Source organism: Manis pentadactyla, chromosome 2, assembly GCF_030020395.1.
Source record: "Manis pentadactyla isolate mManPen7 chromosome 2, mManPen7.hap1, whole genome shotgun sequence".
Classification (NCBI taxonomy): domain Eukaryota; kingdom Metazoa; phylum Chordata; class Mammalia; order Pholidota; family Manidae; genus Manis; species Manis pentadactyla.
Genome location: NC_080020.1, coordinates 157,458,633 through 157,481,320, shown reverse-complemented (window position 1 = coordinate 157,481,320; position 22,688 = coordinate 157,458,633). Strand labels below are relative to the sequence as shown.

The following is a 22,688-nucleotide window of genomic DNA, read 5'->3' as shown; positions in this document are numbered from 1 at the left end:
AAACCAAATTCTGCTTATTCAATCACATGACATACTATTGTCAGTGCAGATCCTAAGAAATCATTACTTGAAAATACGTTAATAAATTGTTTCTCAAAGATGATCTGTGGAAATTTGTCTACGTTTACAGCTTTACCCACTGGTATTTGATTCAGGGATAACCTTGAGACAGCAAGAACTGTAACACAACCGGCTCTTGTCTTGCCTTTGAGTAACTGGGGCTATTTAATTCACAGTCACCTAGAAGTGTGTGGTCACTAAATGTTCCTGGGCCCACTGGTGTCAAGGAAATGCAGTCCTCATTTTTACCATCAGCCTCAGAAAATGCAACCATACGGAAAAATCTTCTGGGTGAAAAAGCTCATGTTATAAAATTACTTTAGGGATATATAAAGTATAAACTTATCTGTCCCAGAGATTTTGCTTTGGCAAATGGTGGATGGTCCATGACCCTCCGGTTACCCAAAGGAATGATCATTTCTCTGAGGTACCTAGGAGTCTGATGACGTTCGGGTGGCTGAAGTCTTTCATGCATGCTGCCTCACTGAGAAACTCCTCAATCTCTCGCTGCGAAAAGTTGTCCACTAAAAGAAGGTAGAAAATATCAGGCATGAATAATTTACTCAGTGAAGGTGTGGGGGATAACAGCAATTTTGTGCTTTAAAAGTAAATCAGGAGAAGGCCAATTATAGCAACAGGAAACAGATGAGTGATTGTCAGGGACTGGTGGGGGCGGGGGGTGATAAACAGGTGGTGCCAGGGGATTTTAGGGTAGTGACACCTCTGTATGATCCTATAATGGCAGACACATGACATTATGCATTTGTCAAAACCCACAGAATGTACAACACAGCGTGAGCCCTAATGTAACCTCTGGACTTCAGTTTAAATAATGTATCAGTATGGGTTCAGCAATTGTAAAAAATGTACCACAGTAAAGCATGTTATTAATAGTAGGGGAGATTGTGATGGGGAGGGGGGCATATGTGAACCCTTTGCTTTCTGCCCAAATTTTCTATAAACCTAAAACTGCTAAAAAAAATTGAAGTATATATTACTTAAAAAAAAGTCCTAAAATCAAATCCACTGATCTGTTGCAATTATTTTTGCCTTAAAAAAAAGAACACATGCCTCTCTCTATTAACACGTCTTGCAAGTCTGGTTGCTCAATCATGCCTTGTGAACTAGATACACTTTCATACCAAGTTTGGGGAATTAAATCAACTTAAGAGAAACATCTGAAATTCCGTATTACACTAAGTGAAATAAGCCAGTTATTTCATAAGACTGGCTGGCTTATTAAGAGGACTGTTTTATTTGTCCTCTTATTAATAAGAGGACAAATATTGTATGATTCCACTTATGAGGTTCTTAAAGTCATCAGATTCATAGACACAGATAGTAGAATGAATGGTGGGTGCGAGGGGCTGGGGGGAGCGCCAGGGGAATGGGGAGTATTGTTTAATGGGTCTGGTTTCAGTTCTGCAAGATGAAGAGAGTCTTGGAGCTGGATGCTGCTGATGGTTGCACAATGTGAATGCCTAATGCCACTGAACTGTATGCCTAAAAAGGTTGAGGACAGTCTATTTTATGTTATGTGCATTTTACCACGATTAAAAATAAACAAAAGCAAATACAAAGCTGGGTGTACCTCAGGAAATTTGCTTTTTCAGGGTAAGTATTGACTGAAGTCACATGTGAGAGCATCTAGTACAGTGTCTGTACATCCTATGAGCTTAATATATATTCATCTTCCAGCTAGGCAAATCTGATAAAAACTTTAACAATTCTATAGACTCACCAAATGTCTGCCAACTCTGCCTGCACCCACTGCCTTCGTCACAATGAGGCAGGTGAACAGAAAGCCAGACTCCTCTTACAGTCTTTGAAAATCAGCAATGATGCAACTCATATGCAAGTTATTCTGACGAAGTTAAAGAATAGCAGAGCCATGCCAGAGAAGACATGCGTGCAAGCCCAGTTCCTTTTACTGGGTCCCCTCAACCTGTGGGTAAATGGGGATAAAGGAGGGAGCCCTCCCATGGTCCAGCGTGAGGCTCAAATGAAATACTGAGAGAGGCAAGGAATGCTGAGGATGGCTCAGCACCCAGACTTGGCTCCACACTAGGTTTAGCTCCAGTGAGTGCTGTGACCTTGGGGTGTCTTGGTTTCTGGAGGATAATACTGAACCTACTTCCTAGCTGTCCAATTTCCTGATGGAACACAGTTATTATTACATGTCCTGTGGCACACAGTGAGTACTACGTAAGCATTGGCCATTACTATATACACATAAAAGCTTGAAAAGCAGAGCACCAGACCATTGTAACTCGGTCACTATCATTCCATTTTATAACTGAATTAATACTTCAGCCTCCCATTCTGTTGAAAAAGTCTCAATACAGGCTCATTGTCTGTGTAATATAACTATATTCTAATAGCTATAATCTAACATATGCTTAATGCCATGTAAACAGATTTAAATTATAGGAGGAAGCCAATTTTACTTTACTCCTTGATCAGAATAATACTGATTATACACAGTATGTTGTATTGTATATATTAATTAAGGGAGTTAGGCAATCATGGGTCCCTAGGCCCCAGAAATGCACTTGCTGGAGAGAAGGAAATGGGAAAGGCTATCACGCTCTGCTCGTGCAGCCTGGTCAACACATGGTGATGGAAGAGTCCAGTGCAACCCTCCCCTTTTCTAGCTTTTTGACTTCAACAAGTCTCTGCATCTCTGAGCTCTAGTTTCCTTATCTAGGCAGACATCTACACAGATTCTGGCACGCCCTCACTAGCACCTGCCACTGTTTTTGTAAACCTTGCAATTCGTTCTCCTCCACACGGCCACCAAAGTGAACTTTTTCTAGAATGTAGTCTGCCCTAGTTCCGCATTTGCTTTAAGACTCTAACAGTGCTCTACTAGTCTCAGGGTGAAAGCAGATTCTTTGTGATGACTTCTAAGGTCCTCCTTGACCCAGCTGTAGGTTCTTTCCCACTTGCTTAGGAAGTCTAGCTTGTGATTAAAGATCTTCATATGCCTTTGGCCAAAGAATATTTCTCCTCTAGCTGGGAAACTTACCTTCCAGGCAGCCCTCAGCTACCCAAGGACCATACAACCATCCTCAAGTGAGGGAGTGACCCCACCAAGCTAGCCAGATGGGCCAGACCAACCCCTGCGGTCGATGCTGCCACCAGATCAGCCCTGCCTTGGAAATTCATGCTTTACTTTGGAGTCATTAGCTCCACTAGATGACAGAGAGAAAGAGACAGAAAGAGAGAGATAGTAAAAATAACGATATTACTGCCTTGGGAGTAGGACTGTTTCGTGCAGGTATGGAGAGCACATCACGGTAACTTTCTCTCTGTGGCCAGAGCCCTGGATGGCCTTCTGACCCGTGGGCAGCTGCAATCAGGACATACGGACTCCATCACCAGCTGCATGGAACGCAGATCCTGAGGCAGCTGCCCACACCCAGAGGAAAGGGTTTCATCAGCGGTAACTCACACTTCATGGTCTTCACTGCCACTTTCTGAGAGGTCCCATCTTGCAGATCAAGATTTCCTTCCATTACAGACCCAAACTCTCCTGTGGAGTAAAACAGCATCTTTGCTGACTTTGTACAAGATCTTTGCCAACTGTGGAAATCTCCCACCCACAGCCAGACAGCTGTTTCCATGTGACCCACATACGGCAACTGGGCAGAGGCTGTTTGGGCCACCCACACGTGCAAGCCAGGGACACAGGCCATGCGAGCCTCCTGCTTGACAGCTTGGTTGGCTCAGACTAAGCTCAGCTCACCACTTTATTAAGCATTATAACCGATCCAAGAAACTTACAGGACAACATAGGAAATGTCATTAGAGTTTATAAAGCAGAAGCTCTTCATAATATATACTTTCACCTTTGTTCCTGTTTAACTAATTAGGAAGGTGCCAAGAAGAGCAAACTTAAGAACTAGAGGAACAAATTTAACATATATGGGAAACCGACTGATGAGTTGCATGGTTTTCAGTGAAAAAAGGGAATTAATATTTTTCTAGGGCCTATTGTATGTTCTAGGCACCGTAGATGCCTCTTGCATGAGACAAATCTGAGTTTCAAAAGTCACTATTTACTTTCTCACTTTAAGTTATAGAATAGAACTATTTGTATTATAACTGAAAGTCCAAAAAAGTTATTTACTAAAAAATACATTTTAAAACATTACTGTACCTTGCTTACCTTCTTACCTCACATTTTGAAAGAATTAAACTGCTTACCTTCACCTAGAATTTTCCCAAGGATCAACAGATTCCTGTCAATCACAACATCTTCTAGTTTATTTTGCAGTTCCTCGCTGACTCCCAAGCTCTGTACTGTAAAAGATGTGACAGAGGAGGTGGAAGAGCTGTCAGTGTGCTTCCTTCCCTCTGAATATAATTAAAATTATACATAAAATAACCTGTTTTTTCATTTTGTACACATGGCTCTCCCCTCAAAATGCCAAAAGCAAAATATACTTAATTCTGATAAACTGTGTAAAATGAATCCCTTAGGGCAAGATTAATTCTGAAGGATTATAAAAATCAGAATCCTACTTTTCTTTCCATTGTGGGCTACCAGCAGGCAGCATTCCAATTTGGTTAGGGGAGGTTTGCCCATGACTTACAGGGGGCAGGAAGATCAATCAATAGGTCCTCCTAGTGGAGTATTTACCATTATATTCCTAACTATGGTATGCAAAAGGGCCATCAGGACACCTCCCCTATCCTCTCCTGCCAGGAACGGAGGCACAGAAACTGCAGGAAACACTTAAACATTTACTATTCTGCATATGGTATATGGAACAACACAGAAAGTGCTAAACTATGACTTGGGCAAGGGGAATGGCAGAATAAGCTCTTCCATAATTAGGTGGAGATACACAGCGCTGACAGTAAGTGCTATCAAGAAGAGCAATTAACCAGGGGAGGGACACAATTCAGTAACTATTTGGTAAATAGGGTAAGCACAAGGCTTTGGAAAAAAACATGGATAATTAGAAGAACACATTTGTTCTTAGACAAAAAATTTTTACCCAAATAGTCCTCCAATAAAGGAAAGAGATCAGTTTAAATACAATTTTTTTTAAATCCAACACTTCTAGATTAGAAAACCAAAGAAATTAATAACATCCTACATCCAATGAGTTTTTATTTCATAGCAACCTGTAGTCTATCATTCTTTTATTTGTTTTTCTGTTGTTTCTGTTTTAGGCAAACATTGAGGGGCTTGAATTTGATAGTATTTGCACATACTTTTGATACTACTTCTGAAATTATTAAAAAACACAGCTCCTATTCATTCCCACTTTTCAAACTAGAAAGCCTCTCTGATTCAGTAAAACTCAAATCATAATCATAACAAAGTATATTGGCAAATTGTTCTCTGAGTTGGTTGCCAGGAAAAATAGAGGAAATGAGCTCAGACTGTCAGTTACTTTGCTATTTCCTTTAAATCTCTGACCTCTACCCACATCTTCTCCTATCCCCCCAGAAAGTTCCTTTTTCCCCTCTGTGTTTTATGGTATTATGAGTCCTTCACCCCAACTACTTCACCTCTGGTCCAGCCCCAGATATCCAGGAAACCAGTCAGCAGGAAAGCACATAGCATAATCTGACTATCTACTTGTTGGTTTCTGAAGACATTTCACATATTAAAAATATCTATTCTTTGACTCCTTTGGCTTAGAAAATGGTCAGTTAATTTGCTGTTCTTTCTTTTCTCTCAATTATTTCAACTTTTGCCAAAAAAGGGAAATTAAAGTCAACTTACAGGTGAGTTTGATGGCTCGCCGACAGAAGGACTTCTTTGCTATGTAATTGACAACAAGTTCCGAATCCTCCTCCGTGAAGGCGTTCCTGGGTGCATGAAAACAGACATCTCATATAATAAAAATAAGGCCGTGGAGGCAGGTGCCATTCCACAAGGATGTTTCTAAGTGCTGCCTATTCAAAGGATTTTATGACAAAAGCATTTCCCATTGGAAGAAATATGTTTCTTTCCTCACATCTATTTTAGGCTTACCTGGCAACATGAAAACAACTCTGTCTAGGTACCGTCACCTGTTTTAAACAGTAAACGTGCTTTTATGCCTACTTGAACCAGCCCCCTCCATCCAAATTTTGGGTTTTCCAAAACTATCTTGGTCGTCATTGCACATTTATTCTTCGAGATGAATTTTTGAATCAGCTTGCTAAGTTTTATCAATAACACTGCAGAAATTTAGAGGGTGCTTATATTGAATTTATGTTGGACTGGGGGAAAACTGATCTCTTGACAGTAATACTGAGTCTTCCCATCCATGAACATGGTACACATCTCTATTTATTGGAGTTTTCTTCTGCACTGATGGTAAAGTTTAATAATTTTTTTCCACAGAGCTCTCATACATCTGTTATGTCTGTTCTAAGGAACATTACAGTTTTCATGTTGTTGTTGATGGGATCTTCCAGCACTTTGTCTTTAGTGTATTTTAAAACCTGAATCAAAATATTTTTGCAACATATAATGTCCTAAAAATATATTAAATTTACTCCACAAAGACAACAAGAAAGGAGAGTGCCAAGGGGAAACACTGGAAGAAGCAAAAAGGTATTGAATTTCTGAATTATTGGCAAGGGCAGCATTGCTACATGCTGTTCCTAAACTCTTGGCAAAAGCCACAAAAGGCAAAGAAGCATTCCTTTGCTACTGTGCTCCACCCTGGCAGGGTCACCTCAGTTGCATATTCTAGGAGTCCTTACCAGGCCCCTGGGAGCTAAGGATATCCATGGAGGCTTTGGCCACCATTTTCTTGATTTTGTCTTTACTGAGCCTATGTCTGGGTGGCCTCATGCAAATATATCTATGAACAGCTCTGTATCAACTATTGCTTCAACAACAGAACTATGAATTCCCACTTGATGACACAAACTGTATTCTGCCACTAATTCTTAGGAACATGAGCATCTTAGAATAGCATCTCTTAGTTACTGACTGAGCTTAAAAGCCTCAATGCAAAATCATAGCAATTAGAACTGGTAATAACCTCATAGATCATTTACAAATAAATAATATATAGGAAGCCTAGAAAAGTTAAAAGACTTTTTTAAAGTGATAAGTAGTGCTGGAACCCAGGTGTCTTATCTTCTAGTCCAGTGCTTTTCCCCTTATATACCAGGCACCCTGCCACCACAGGGCTTTTGCATGGGCTGTTCTTACTAGCTGGAATGCTCTTCCCATTCTTGCTCACCTAAGTAATACCTGCTCTTTCTTCAGATTTTCGCTCAGGCATCACCTCTGCAAGGAGGCCTTTCCTGACATTCCTAATGCAGTCAAATTATCCTGTTACACACTCTCAGGTCCTTTTACATAGAACTTACTACCATTGACATTTTGTAGTTATTTGTGATTACTGTCTGACACCCCATTAACTAACTGTGAGCTGCAGGAGGGTAGGGCAGAGCCTACTCTTGTCACCATTGTATCCAAGGCTATTACCCTGTCTGGCACCTAGCAGGCCTTCAGCACATTAGTGAGCTTATCCTGCCACTTCTACAGAGGTTCTCTGTACTTGTTTCATAATGAGCCTCTGAACCATACCTAGACTCTGGGATGTATTTTAGTCAATTGTATGTTCAGGATTTAGATCAGATTTTGTCCACTTCTCTAAAATAGTCTTTTTTAGAATTTACTTACTAAGATATAAGACTTATAAGGATAGAGTTGTAAGTACTAAAGGTAGCTGACCCTCAAGACTGGGAGAGTCACAAATGAAAGGCAGTCTAACTTCCACCTGTAAGCCCATTCTCCTTGCCCATGGGAAGTTCTGGAGTGGGACGTTCTAGCAGCGTTCTTAAGGTGGAGCAAGAAAGAAGGCTGCTTGGCTCCCTCCAAGCCCATTATTCCATTCCAAGCTGTTAACAACTTGCCACTTACAAAATACTTCTTCTGCCCCATGAGTGACAGACGGGATTTCATGGAAATCCAAACTCACTGCAGAGGCACTGGAGTAGAAAATGTACTTCAGAAACATCTATACACAGAGCCTCTCTTCATAAGTTGCTGTAACATACTTCTAATTTCTGTTGATATTTTACTACTGGTTGGTTATAACAGTCAAATGTATAAAGTATAAGAAAAAGTGCTTCTTTTAAATTTGACTGTGAAAATTTAAAGGTTTTCTCTATTACAAAAATAATTGATCATTACAGAAAATGTAAATAATAGCAAAAAATGACCCACAACTATACCACTCAGAATTGCTAATGCTCTGTGACTCTCCTTCCAGGATTTTAACCTATACAACATATTTCATTAATTTTTAAACAGCTTTCTTTTTAAGACTTCTAATAAAAGTCCTCATTTAAAAGCAACCAATTTGAAAAGTGAAAGCCTATTATTGATGGTCTTCTTGGTAAACAGGCCCTTTCAAGGCTGGCTTTTGCTGCTGGCTGACTTTGTAGCACCAGGTAAGTGAGGAAGCAGCCTGCCCCTGGGGCATGCACAACACAGGCGCCCAGTAGGGTACAATGTGAGGGGCTGGGCCAGCAAGTGAGGCACTGCCACTTAGCATCAGCCTGGATCCTATCGCTGGGAACCCTACCACCATTTTAAACTGGGAAACTTACCCATACTTTGTCTCCTGGACTCTTTTTCGGATGGCCAGAGAAATGTATAACACTGAGCCAATCAGAAAAAATCCACAAAGGCAGCCAAGGATGATGAGCACTGGATCTGTGTTGCCAGGAGCTGGCGTTGATGAGGGGGCAAAATCTACCAAACCTGGTAAAACACCAAAGGAATCAATCAAAAACGTCTCTTTGGAATCTGAAATACATAAGGAATATTGATTGGCTTGTAATAGGAAAGAACAGATAGAGCTCTAGACCTTAGTGCTTTTACGTTTTAGAACCACACCTACAGGCAGTCTTCCCCTGGCTGGTGCAAGCTGAGCCCAGGCAATGTGATCCTAGTAATGGATTGGTGACTCTTTTCATGTCAGTTACACATGTATTAGGAATTGAAAAAAACTGGTAACACAGTGTTTATTCGGTGCGCTGCAAATGACCGAGAGCAACACTGAGAATTAAAATGTTTTCTTTCTTTGTAAAAAGCTTCTATTAAGAGTAGTTAGAACAGTGCCTGCCTTCTTCTAACCACAGAACTTGTGCTACGGACAGAAGATTATTTTCTGTGCCCTGGTGAACTGTCATACTTTCTCAGTTTGGATGCGTTTCCAACAGTTTATCCTTTGTGCTTTCGCTTTTGTAAACCATGTCTGAGAGTTCCTTATGTGAAGATTTTTGCGGTGTAATGTTCTCTGGGGTATCATCTTTTTTAGCACAGCCACTTTGCTCATGTTAGTTCACCTTCACCGAGCTCCATGGCTGCATTATCTCGAGTTTATCAGTGACAAACTCGCCCAGGGTCAGCCATTCCTTCCGAAATTCCACACTCAATTCAGATTTCACTTCCAACACTACCAGTTTTCCTTTCTCTGCTGCCCTTTCATCTTTGTTCACCAACTTCCCCCTTCAATTACCCATTTTTATAAAGTCTCATGTGGGTTTGTCCCTGGGAGACACCGAGGCAGCACAGCTACAGGCCAGGTTAGAGGCGTGTGACCCGAGTAATGGAAGCACAGAGCGTGGCCGCTGACAGACGCTGGAGGCAGCGGCCTGCCCAGTCCCGGCCGTGATGCTCACCTGCGATGTGTGGACTGAGAGCAAGCGATGAAGTTTATACTTCACGCAATTATAGTTAGTATATGATAACTCGAATTTGAACCGTATTGTTGGGGAACTGGTGCTATTTAACTGTGGCAACTGAACTGTATACATATTGGAATCATGTAGAGCAAGGACTGCCAGGACAGCTAAGCTTTTTAAAATTTGGGGAGTTTTATGTACGAAGATGAAAGCTGTGTCATCTTATACTCTGATTTTTCAACTGTGCCTTTAGAATCAGAATCTCTTTGAATTTCTACCAGGCAGACCCGCCTCATATCCCCATCACCAGTTACTAATGTTCCCCAGTTACAGAGGCTGCGGGCACTGTAACATGGCTCCAATTCAGCATTAAAGGGAAAGCATGTTTGTGGGTCACAGAACAGACAGGCAGCAAGTCAGTGCCAGCTCACAAGTCCCATCTGCCTTGGATACAAAAGCCGTATTTGGCAAGAACCTGTGAAGGCACAAATCACACTGATATACATGGTCTGTGCATGAAGTTTATGAGAGCAGTTTAATATCCACAACTCAGGGCAGTCACAGCCGGAACAAAGGTGGCTCCACTGGTCTATGGAAGCCAGCACAGAGTTTGGACCACTGGGGGTACCGTGATGGCATCTTGCCAAAGGACACTCAACAACATGCAGAAGCCAGCATGCAGGGGTGGGCATTTAGCTCTGTGAGCCCAGCGCCACAGGACGGCTTCTCTAGGAACACTCCGTGTTCTGTACCAATCAATCATATAACACATTACCCAAGGCTTGAATGAGTAATAAGGTGGCAAGCTACACTGCTTCCCAAACCAAAGCAAACACTAGCAAATAATGTTCATTATACAGAGTAAGGATTACCCAAAATTCATCATGGACACATCACTTCAACTCAATTCAATAAATCAAGTCCAATTTGGTATGCTGAGAGGACTAATCCTCCCACCAAGTTATCACCACCACTAGTAAAGCAGCCGGAGGACTCCTGAGGATGTGTAGCTGTGAAGTGTGTCATCTGATCAACTCCCTTTATTCTGTAAACATTCCCTCTGGTCTCCATTTTTCATTCCCAAGCCAGCGGCCCATTGCACAGGGCTCTTTGGCAACTGCCCTGCCTGGGCTGACGCGTTCTGGCAGCGACAAGGACCTGGCTCTCACCGTGTGCAGGGATGACCATTCTCACAGGGTCACTGAAAGGCCCGACGCCCCCTTTTGTGACAGCTGCAATCCTCACTGTGTATGTGGCGTTGTGCGCCTGGACCGAAATCTGAGCCTGGCTGTCATTCTGGCCGACTTCCTCAGACAGCTCTTTCTGGGGACAGAAAACAAAGGAAAGGAAATGCTGAGGCCCCGGGGCACACCACCTCATGCCACAGTGCCTCCTGAGGGAGGCGGTCCCATTTGTATCCCACAGCATGCCCTCCTCACTTGGGCTGCAGCCCACGGAGCCAAAAGACGGGCGGGATGAAGACTCAGAACCAGGGAGCTTGGCCAAGGAGGGCCACAGGGCATGGCACTCGAAGGTGGTCAGTGGAGAAGCCCTGGAAGGGAGGCAGCACAGGTCAGCGCAGCCAGGTGGCCAGAGCAAGACTGAGTGGAGGCCTGGCCCTCAGAACCACCCACAGTGCCCAGAGCCTCCCTGCAGACACTGACCGCCTGCCAACCCCCCTCAAACCAGCACAGATGGACTCCTTGTCCTTGCAACTGTAAGACTTTTGACTAAAATCTACCTTAAGGAGGGCACTGACACTATTTTTTTTCCAGGGTGACACATGAACAAATTTGGTCTGTTTTCAAAAATCTGTTTTCACTTCTATGTATTTTGTTTTAAAGCCACTGCCATGTAACATGAGCCATAAAAGCATAGATGAAAACGATTTTTGGAAAAAAAAAAAACCAAAAACCAGAACTAAATGTTCATACATTTTCTCTTTTGTTTCTGAACCTCAACTATGAGGATGCTCTCTGGCATAGGAAACTAATTTTGTGTTTTGTGTGTAATTCGAGGCTGGGTCCTCGCATGGTAACTGTAGGGGTTGTGAAGGCTGAACTGAAGCCCTGGAAACATATCTTTCTTTCTGAATTTTGGAGATTTGATTTCACAGAGTGAAGGAGAGAAATGTCATGCCCTGCGGCGCACTGGTATCATGATCACGCACGAGGGGCGGGGGCCTGGTTTGGGTGGGAATGTAATTCCGTGGTCACTCAGTCTCACGCTTGCCACTTCTAACAATGGCACAGGGTGGAACCAGGAGAGGAGAGGGCAGTCCCACCATTCATGAGCTGGGTCTGCCACCCAGAGACTGTTCTGCACAGGCAGTGACCATCAGGACCCGGACCTGTCCTCAGACCAGGGATGAAAAGGGCAAACAAGGCTTTCAATTCTTTTTTTTTACACCATTGGACTCTGTGCCAAGGATAAGTAAACAAATTAATAATGAACTTTTTTTGGTATGTTCACAAAACACCTTTTTTTAGAAATAGAGCATTTTATTCAAGGCAAACCCAGCTTTGATTATGGGCTAGTTGGTCATTCTCTATTTAATCTGCGGGGGTAGGGGTGGGTGGACAGGAAATCATTAAGTAGAGCAATCAGTGGTCCAAACAAACCCACACAGTCTTGGAGCCCTGCAGCGAGCGAGTCAGGCTTGCGGCTGAGAAATTACATGTCTGCTTCACATCACTGCCTAACAGCTCTTCAAGGAACAGGTGGATCCATGCCTGATGAGGAAGGCCGGGCCTGCCTGTGACTTCCTACATTTTGTCTACAAAGACCAAAATGCAATCATCATTTATGAGAGAAATTATGTCAAAATAGGAGGTACCGCATGACTGCGAAAGAATTAAATCCCTAGAAGAAGAGAAATCCTAAAACAATATTATTCTTTTGGAATTAAACACAAAACCAGTTTATAATCCCTGCTTTCTTAGGGCCTATAACCCACTATGAAAAAAACTCATACAAGTGACTTTTTAATTTCCACCTCCTATTTCTTAAGTGGGTTAACATATGTAAAGAGCTCATCTGCATAAAGTTCTTGGAATGCTGCCTGGCCTGGAGCAAATGTTATCCAAATGGAGCAATGGCCATTATCATGGCTGCCATCATTCTGAATCTCCAAGTATGGAAGTGATGTCTATCACTGCTTATTTGGTAACACGTTTTGGAAATACATAAAGAACAAACCATTTTAGGTATGGAGTTATAACAAACACTGAAGTAGTGATTAGAAAGAAATACAGTAAACATTTTAATGGCGGTGTTACCATTTTCTCTAACAATATCCTTAAATGGTAACATCAAAGACAATTTCAAAATGATTCCTGCTTTTAAAAATTGATGTAACTGATCCATACCGTTTTGATGCCAACTATGTAAAGAAAGGTAGGACCATATCCATATCCCCAAGTATTTATTTTGGTTTTGAGAGTTGACAAAGAAATCCATTTAAAATTAGACCCATGCAGGAATCACCCCTATGTGTATTATTCCCCTCAATGTCGGGTGCAGACGGTACAAGGTGGGGCCATTTTCCTGGCATGAGGTGATAAGGACATCCCATGGGCCAAGTGCATCTCCCTCATTCATTCGAAAATGAAAGTGAGCTTCAGTTTAACCAACACAGGCCCATCTCCTCAAGGACTTAAAAATCTAAGAGCATTTTCAGGAAATGAAATCAGATTTATAATATGACATTTGACCACAATTTTACTAACCCAGAAAACATGTGGACCTTGCCTGTTGGGTCTTCTTTCCCTATATACATTAGGCCCTCTTACAAAATTGGCTTTGTTGTATCCTTCAAATCCTGGAGCATTAGAGAAAATAATCTAGGCTGTCTAGTTCTCCAAACCAAAGAAGTTTATCTGACCAATTCATGGAATTTATCTCCACTGTATGTTTCTCCTCCAGGCAAAATGTACCATCCTTGATCAATCCTTGGGTTTCTGAAGTGTTTCAGGTGCCTGCAGGTCTGTCCCACAAGTATCTTACCTATTCCTCATACTAGAATATGACACCAGTTCAAATGCTCTGCCTTCTTTGATAGTAAATAAGAGGGAGAAACAAGGAAGAGACAGTGGGCACATGCCAACATCCAGGCACACAGCCATTAGAAGCAATGATCGGGACCCAAGGAAGTAACCCTTGAGTACATGGAGGCTTCCAGAGGTCTTTAAAGAAGTTAGCTCTACACGTCATGTTGTTTGTAGGCCCATAATAATGTGCTATGAAACTGCATTCTGATCTACCACCTCCATGCTTTCCAAGCACAATTAACCCAGCATTGTTAGAGCCACAACCCCAAAACAATGAGCCCTACAAGAACAGTGTGTATAAAAATGAGTCTCTAACATCAGGGCAAATCTGGGTCAAAGTTAAACTGATTTATTTTACATACTGCAGAAGATCAAAGAGATCTGAACTTCCCAGTATACACTGTGGTTCTTGAAGAAATGGGTATAATATGCAATATTGTGTAACTTATTTGCTCAGTGGATTTTTTTCTCATGGAATGTCTACTGCTATGTTATGGGAATGTGACAGGAAACACTAGTTCACTCATCAGAGATTATCCCATTCACAGAGAGAAAATCTCACTGGTGTGGATGTCAGCTAGGTCTATACATGGAGTCCATATGCAATAAATGTCTAGAAAGCAAGTTCGAGGGCCTGTGTTCAGATGGTACAAAGATGAGCAAGACATGGCTCCAACTTCAAGAAGAACAGATTGTACTTGCTCCTGACCTTTCGATTTTAAGCTTTGATTTAGAATGCAAGGGGTATCAAGAAAAATAGAACAAAAATAGGTCAATATCTTTATCAAGATTTAATAAATGTCTGTACAGAAAATATCAGCAGTTTCATAGTCTGAAAGTAATATAACAGTTGTGGGGCAACATGGTATTAACTGAACACTAAGTTTTCAGCATGACTGCAGTAACTCACCCAAGAACATGTCTAAGGAAGTCCTGAAGCTGCATACAAAAACCACCCTTATTAGAGTAGTAAGTGGGAATGTCTTTCAAATATATCCAATTCCATTGCCTTGCATAAAGATGTACTTTACTAAGTTTTATAAAAATGGAAATGAAAGGACAATTTGGAGAGGTTACTTGTGTCTAACTCCAGGCCTTTCTGAAATAAGGGGGTTCAAGAGATAGAGCCGAGGGGTGCAGAGGTCTTTGAACTTCACTTGGGGCATGGTTTTAGGGTCCTCCCGGGGTTGGCTTTTCTGCAGTGTTTTTGTCTCCAGTGTGCTTCATGCGTTTGAGGCTTAGCTGCACCCGAGAATGTCATCCGAAGTAAAGTGAGCCACTGAGTATTCTGAGGTCACAAGACCGTCATGATGCACAAAGTATAGTGTGAGTACAACGCAAATGACCTTCTCGCTGGGCAATCGACATCTCCGGGGAGGTAACCACTGGAAAGGTCACGGCCCTAACTGTGGCAGCATTGTTCTCACTACAGAGGGGACATTCTGAACAACAGGCAAGAGTGCGCGGCACTGCCGAGGGGTGATGGCATGTAGTGCCAGGCTCATCACGCGTCCCTTTGGCACGCCTCAGCTCAAGAGGCCCACTGTTTAGAGAAGCAGCTTGCACCCATGTACAAGGAGAAGAAGGGAGGATGACCTGCAGCTCTTGAACAGACTGGTTTGTTTTTAGACCAGTCAAGTGTCTGCTGATGATCAACACTGTCAACCAAAGATCAGACTCCTCTTGAACTGAAACAGAATTATTGAGCCTTCATGTACTATACTAAGAATTCAACACTGTAAAAAAAGAGCTCTTCTCTAAGAGAGGCATTTGACTCCCCTCACTTAGCCAGTGTGGAAATGCCGCTAATCAATAGGCACCTAGCACAAATGCCCTGGGACAAATGACTAGGAAACAAGAGGCTTCTTCTCTCCTGGTGGCAACTCTCTTAAGCAGTGTTTTGGCTGGCACAAATAATACCCTGTCTTCATTCACTATGAGCCACAAGTCATGGACTTCTAAAGCCCTCTCTCTTTCATCTACTTCCATCACCTATTGCTTCCAACAGTCTACTTCCTGATAGGTAAACTGAAGAAGAAAACAAGAATACTTCCCAGTTGCCATTTGGAGAACAGCAGTTTTGGTAAAAGCTGGATGATACTGTGAGGTTAGAAGTGACTGAAACAAAGCCTGCCTATATTCAGTAGGTATAGTTGTTTCCCATCCCTCTCTCCTGCCAAGAAGCTGTATTACTTTTACGTGATACTGCCTACAGATGCCACAAGGATGCTCAAATCTCATCTATCACTGGGCTGGACTGATCAGGAGTATGACAACACAGAATTGGCATGCTTCCCATGAAGGCAGCAGAGAGACAGCCCTGGCGAGGAACCGATGCATCTGCCCCTCCAAGGACTCTCTGTGTCACAAAGAAGTCAGTGTTCCCCCAACCTTGCTCCTTTCCAGGTGGGAAGTGACCTGTGTGGGAGCTGCCCACCCAACCACACACAAGCATCATCACTCAGCTGCGTCCCTGACTTCTGGTTTGGGTCAAGTGTTCCCAACGTAGCAGTGATGTTCAGACCTCACAGCATCAGATTCTGGATGTCCCCCTGGGCTTGACTGGAGTCATGCCTAACTAAGTCATTCCCACTGGGAGGACTCTGGCTGGGACCGAGGGAGGCTGTTGCTCCTTGTCTGCCATTGTAAAATCAAACTAGTATTTAAACTGGAGAGTCCTTACTGAACGACAGAGGAGCTTGCCAGTCTTAGAGTCTAAGGCAGCGGCTATCTGACGTTCTGACACATCACTGCACATCTCAGGTCCGAGCAGACTGGTATTCAGTAAGCACTTGTTGACAATTGTGATGGATTATTCTATGTGTCAACTTGGCTAGGCCATGGTACCCAGACAGGTGGCCAAACACTCGTCTAGATGTTGCTATGAAAGCATTTTCTAGATGAGATCAGCATTAAAATCTGTAGACTCTGAGTAGAGCAGGTTACCCTCCAGAATGTGGGTGGGCCCCACCCAATCAGTTGAACACCGTGGGAGGAAAAGGATGAGGAGGAGGGGATTCTGCCTGCTGGACTGTAACACCAACTCCTCACTGAGTCCCAGGCTGCTGGCCTTCACTGCAGGTCAGTCTCATGAGTCAAGTTCTTAAATCTCATTCACTCTCTAGACACACACAGACACCCACACACTCTGCATTGGCTGTTTCTCTGAGACCCTAAAAAAACAGTGCTGTGAACAGCGTCATGAGGTAACTAGTTTTGGATCATTCAGCAGCAGTTCTCCATCTTCTAGCATTTATCATTTCATTTTCTTTGGGGGGGACCCTGTTCTCCTATCGCAGCCCAGGTTTCCTGCTGGCAGCTGACCTGGAGCCGTGAAAGGTTGCTGACCTGGGAGCAGACTGTCTATGGAGAGCCAGCTGGGAGAGGGAGAGACCGAGCTCTGTTGACGCCAGCTGTGTACCTGATCAGCTGGTCTGAAAGCCCACACAACTCGGGGTCCCAGTTACACAAGCCATTTGTTGTTTCATTTTACCTATGTCGTTTTTGTGGGGTTAGGAAAGTATAGCTTGCTGCTGGCAGAACCACATGCCCCTGGTCTGGATGCAGATGCACAGGTCTAATCAGAAGGCCCAAGGAGACAACTCATAATGTCTTGTTTCTAAACATACAAGACCTACTTCACTCTAATAGGAACCAGACAATTCTATGTCAAGTACATGGGTTTCTGTGAAGATAGAAAGCCAAAACAATATATTTTAAGGGGAAGCATCAGGCATTTTCTTCTGCATAGATAAATTCTTCAGCCAGAAGCCAATCTCTTCAAAACAGCCAAGTAGCTGGTGCAGGTGTTAACATTTGTCAATGAAAGAGGCCTCAGGAAGGATGTGATTTCTGCTCAGACTTCTATAGAGAGAAGTTATGTTCCAGAGGCAGCCCCCAACTTCTATGGTTAGAGCGCAGTGTCATGTGTGCACCAGATCCTACGACACATTGTCTCACAGGTCTGCACCATTGCTGAAACTTAGTGTGCATGTGGGAAATTGATCAGGAATCATTCTAGATCAAGTAGTCTATTTCCCTGTAAGTTAAAGAAACATAAAAATCCCTGACTCTTCACCTTTTTAGGGCAGTTTCATTCTTGCCTGTCAGGTGGGAAGTAGGTTACATAAGAAAGAGCCAAACACACATAGTGGATCTGTGGCATTCTGCTGCACTGATGGACGGTGACTGCATTGGGGTGTGGGTGGGGACTTGATGATATGGGTAAATGTAGTAACCACATTGTTTTTTCATGTGAAACCTTCATAAGAGTGTATATCAATAATACCTTAATTTAAAAAAAAAGAAAATAAAAATCCAATGCTAAAAAAAAAAAAAAAGAAAAGAAAAGAAAAGAAAGAGCCAAACAAACAAACTGCTCAGCTTGGTGCTGATTTCTAGCAATGATGCCTGAGGTGGCTGGGGCGGGAAAGCAAAGTTGCCTTCGGAAGGTGCACCTGGCGACACCCTGGCTTTCCTTAACAGCCAGGGTCCCCGTCCAGCCACACTGTGGGCTGTCTGGCCCCACTGTCCCCTACGCCTCCTCCATGAGTGAGGGCAGCAGGAGCCACTGCTGAGGCCCGTGGCCAGTCGGCAGTACGCTCTGGCAGAAAGAAGGCAGATGTGAGGGTCACTTTTCTCAGTGAAGTCAATTTTCTTATTTGTGAAAGAATAACAGTCATATGGGCCATCTTCCTAATATGCATGTAACTCGAATTATACTCCTGGGCTCACAACTTTCACTGGCTCCCTTGCCATCTACTGAAGTCTTCCTGACACTGTGCCCTGACTCTCAGGACCCTGTGTACAAGGGCCACAACTGTCCCATCCAGCTTCACCTCACACTGCACCCTAAAAGCATTCATGTTCCAGGCCTTCAGTGACTCATGATTCCCCCAAAGCTGCCACGTTATGGCTTCTCTCACATTACCTTTTCCCACAGGACACTCCTCAAAGTGACGAATTCACCTGTCACCATTATTCCAAGCCCAGATCAAGTACCAGCTTTACGAGGAGAGGTGGGCTGCCACCAGCCCTGAGCATCCCTGCGCATCCTCACTGGCCATGCTGAACAGCAAGACCCCACTGTCTCCTGACCCTGAGCCATCCTGGAGCTGGCACTGCAGGCACTGAAGCTGGTCAAGGTGACAGCATGACTACCATGCAATGGCGCGGAGCATGGGCTTGTTTGTGTCTTGTCACATGGGGTGCTGAGCTCTTAGCCCTGGGACACTCAGCAGCACAGCCCATCACTGGGTCTCCCTGGAGCCCCATGGAGCTTGGAGGTGGGGAAACTGCCCTGTTGAGGTTAGTGCTCCTGCTGTCTGCTATGCTGTCAGGACAGATTGCCTTGCTCTGGCCCTCAGGGTCTCATGTCTGGTTTGGGCTCCAAGAGAGCTGTGTCAAGGTGACCTGTTGCTTGCTTAGCCTTCTCCTCTGGAGTCTGGTTACCACTGGCCCTTCTCTAGGGGGTGGGGCTCCTCCCTGAAAAACTTCTTCAGAAAAGTATCCTTTGGGATTTCCAAGAGGCTATGGACTGTCCAACCGCTATGCCCTGGAGCTCCTTGGCCTTTTACTGTGATTATCTGGGTAGTTTACACTGTTTTCCTAGAGGCGCCCAAGTTTCCTGAAGGCAGGAATCAGGTGATACCACAGGTAAGTTCTGGACATAAGTATCTGGATAAATAAATGAATGGATGAATGTATGAGTAAGGAAAGCCCTCAAGATTCCTTGGGACTTTTTAACCATTCGGTCACCTCTAGTTTTTACTACATTCTTCATATCCCACTGAAAGGTACCTTTGCCTCACTCAATAATAGCTGGTCTTCTCACAATAAAAAGAAAGCTTTGGAAATAGTATTAAATCAGCAAATCAAAGGAGACAAGCACACTCTTTTGGAGTTCAGACTTACGGAAGTCTCCGCACTCTGCCACATGTGAGATATCCGGTAGCCCACCAGTTCCCCCTCCTGCCGCTTAATTGGAGGCTTGATCCATCTGATGTCCAACTTTTCACTAGATTCATTGAGGAACACGGTGACATTCAGGGGCGCTACCGAGGGAGCTACAAAAAAAGAAAAAGGAGAGAAAGATGAAGAACAGCAAAGAAAAGTAGAGATTCACTCTCTTCTGGGTTTTTAAATGCTTAGTTTTCCAATGTTCTCTGGGAAGCATGCAAATGAAACAGACTGATATTAGACTTCCATCCTCTTTTCAATTAAGAACTGAGTTATTACACAACTGTTAAAAAAGCAAGCCCTTTCCAAACTAAAATAACAAAGAGGAGGAGGGCAGGGAAGGAGGTGGGTGGTATTTATGGACTCCTCCTGGGGAAGCAAAACAGATCAACTTGAACAGATGATCCAACAGAATCCTGCACAGTAGGAAGTCAGCAAGGCTGACTGGAGATCAGTGCTGGGTCACGTGAGATGTACAGGCAGGCAACACTGCAGAGCCAGAAGGAAGCCACCATCTTAACGTCCAAAGGCAGGCTACTGATGGTCTGAACACAGCTAATCAGTCAGTCAGTCATTTTTTAAAAATGCATATCATTATTGAAGGTCAAAGACATACATTATTGAAGGCCAAATGGTCAAATGTTAATTATTGGGCTTGATGTCAAAATGTAGAATTCAGCACTGGTTTTCACTCTCTGGTTTATAATAAATTCTGCTTAAGTCACATATCCACTCTAGGTCAAAATGTCTGTTATCTCTGGGGATACAAGGATAATAAAAGTTAAAGCACTTCAAAAATAGATGTATATATATGTGTGTGTATGTGTACAAAATAATTTGGATAACAGGTCAAGGCCATTACTATATTCTTTTTTGGGAGAAACTTGACTATGTCTGTTAAAACTGGAAATTATATGCTCTTTGACCACGTATTGTATTTCCAGGAATTCAATCTAGAAAAATTCTCCTGTAGATGGTATTTCATTTGCTGAAACATAATAATGAACAAAAAAGAATAATGGTAATGCTCAGTTAATGATTATGATATAATAAATGTAGATATATTTTTCCAATGGAATACTTACTACCCAAACACTGAAAAGAATCAGATCATGTGCATTAATATGAAAAAATACATAATGGAGGAAAAATATCAAATTATAAAAGGTATGTATCAGTGATCCATTTTGGAAACAAAAAAAGTATTTTATATATATATAAAAACAACTAAAATAATATATACCAATCCACTGTAGTTGTTTTTAGGGGGGATCAAATTACTTATTTCTGATATGTGTGAAAGGGGAGAAAAAGCCTATATGTCTTTGCTGATTCCAGGAGCAGGTAGAATCAATTTCAGCTTAGGAAACATCATACAGCTAAAGCTGTGCCTATGAAATGAGCCACATTCTTCCAAGTCTGTTGTAGAATTTTTTATGGATAAAAATGGTTGATACAACATGTCTTTACGTCTGCTCTCTCCTAAAACCCTTCCACAATGACAGTAAGGAATTTAAGACAGTATAAACTTAAAAAGGTAAAGAAAAATCAACAGTGGAAGAGAAATTTCAACATATATTTGAAAGCTGAAAAAGAAATGAAGAAGGTGTAACCAACCAGCAAGCCAATTCTCCCCAAAGAACTAAGGAGAGGCTCAGAAGCTGTGGGCCCACGTACCCAAACTGGAAGACTAAAAGTAGTTTTGCAGATCCTTCTAACCTATTCCCACACACCTGGTATGTACTCCCTCAAATTCCTGCAGAAGGCCAGATACTTTATGAATTGAAAAGCCTGTGGGCTTGGGGTACCCAGCAGCATGGAGGCATAATGAGGGGCCAGTCTGACAACTGGGGAAGTAAGTGAAAATTTGCACAATGAATGAGAAGGACTCCATGTCACCCTTCCTCCTCACCCAGCTCCTTAGTACATTGATAACCATGTTTATATTCCTGAGGTAGGGTTCAGAGGACTTGTTTTCAACAGTAAGTGACTGGTCACATAGTAAAGAAAACCAATATTGATACTTGGGCGTATCCAAACCAAAACACTTAGGTCACTGCCCAATCACTTGACAGTGATGTCTACAAGCCCCACCCATGCTCACAGAGCTTCCAAACTTCTGGTTCCTCATTCTTTAGTACGAACAGACAGTGTAAAATCAACAGAGAGTGGAGGAGCTTCCTTCATGATTGTCAGGGACTAAAACAACACACAGGACAGAGGGCTCAGAGGACACAAAGCCAACATAGGGAACTAGAGAAAACTAAAAAACAAGCAAAACTGGTAATTAACATACCCCAAAATAAGAAAAGTTTCTCATAACTGAGAACTAAAAAAATGGCAGTGAAAAAGAAAATGCTTGAGATTAGCAGTATGATTAAGAAAAATATTTAATAGAAGAATTAGAAGATAACTCAAGGCAATCTCAAAAAAAGTAGAAAAATTAAAAAGGCTGATTTGAGAAAAGAAACTGAGAAGAAATCAAAGACGTCCAACAACCATATAATGTAATTTCTTTAAGAAAAATAGAACATTTCAAGGAAAAAAATTGATAAGAAAAAGTCTCAAAACCAGACCACTTACATTTCTAGATCAAAAGTGCTACTGAATGCCTATGATCATGACTGAAATAAATTCCACATCACAGCACCATGATTAAAAAGAAACGATATTTTAAAAAACTAAAACTAAACAACAGTTAACCTAGAAGACTCAAGTAACAGAATTCTTCACAGCAACTTGTAAAGCTAAAAAACAGCACTGAAAAACTTTTAAAATTTTGAGGGAAGATAATTTCCAACATTATTAGGCAAATTTACCAATCCAGAATAACACAAACACATGCAAGTTTCCATAGTTTTTAGTTTTTACACAGACTCTTCCTGGAGGTCCATGAATGTGGTCCATGAAAATTAGAGAGTGAACCAAGATAAACAAACACCCAGGAGAAGGCAATGGAGT

The 22,688-nt window shown here is 42.5% G+C and overlaps 1 protein-coding gene across 3 annotated transcripts in view; it reads right to left on the bottom strand.

Moving 5' to 3' along the window:
* MERTK (MER proto-oncogene, tyrosine kinase) overlaps positions 1-22,688 on the bottom strand; it is a 107,992-nt gene that overhangs the window by 19,030 nt on the left and 66,274 nt on the right. For all 3 annotated transcript variants that reach the window (XM_036905061.2, XM_036905062.2, XM_057497002.1), the window contains 7 exons: positions 19,683-19,834; positions 10,890-11,043; positions 8,641-8,794; positions 5,804-5,889; positions 4,270-4,365; positions 3,515-3,595; positions 492-584 (listed from right to left, as the gene is read on the bottom strand). In XM_036905061.2, the coding sequence (XP_036760956.2) occupies positions 492-584; positions 3,515-3,595; positions 4,270-4,365; positions 5,804-5,889; positions 8,641-8,794; positions 10,890-11,043; positions 19,683-19,834 (816 nt within the window). The remainder of the gene's footprint in view (positions 1-491; positions 585-3,514; positions 3,596-4,269; positions 4,366-5,803; positions 5,890-8,640; positions 8,795-10,889; positions 11,044-19,682; positions 19,835-22,688) is intronic.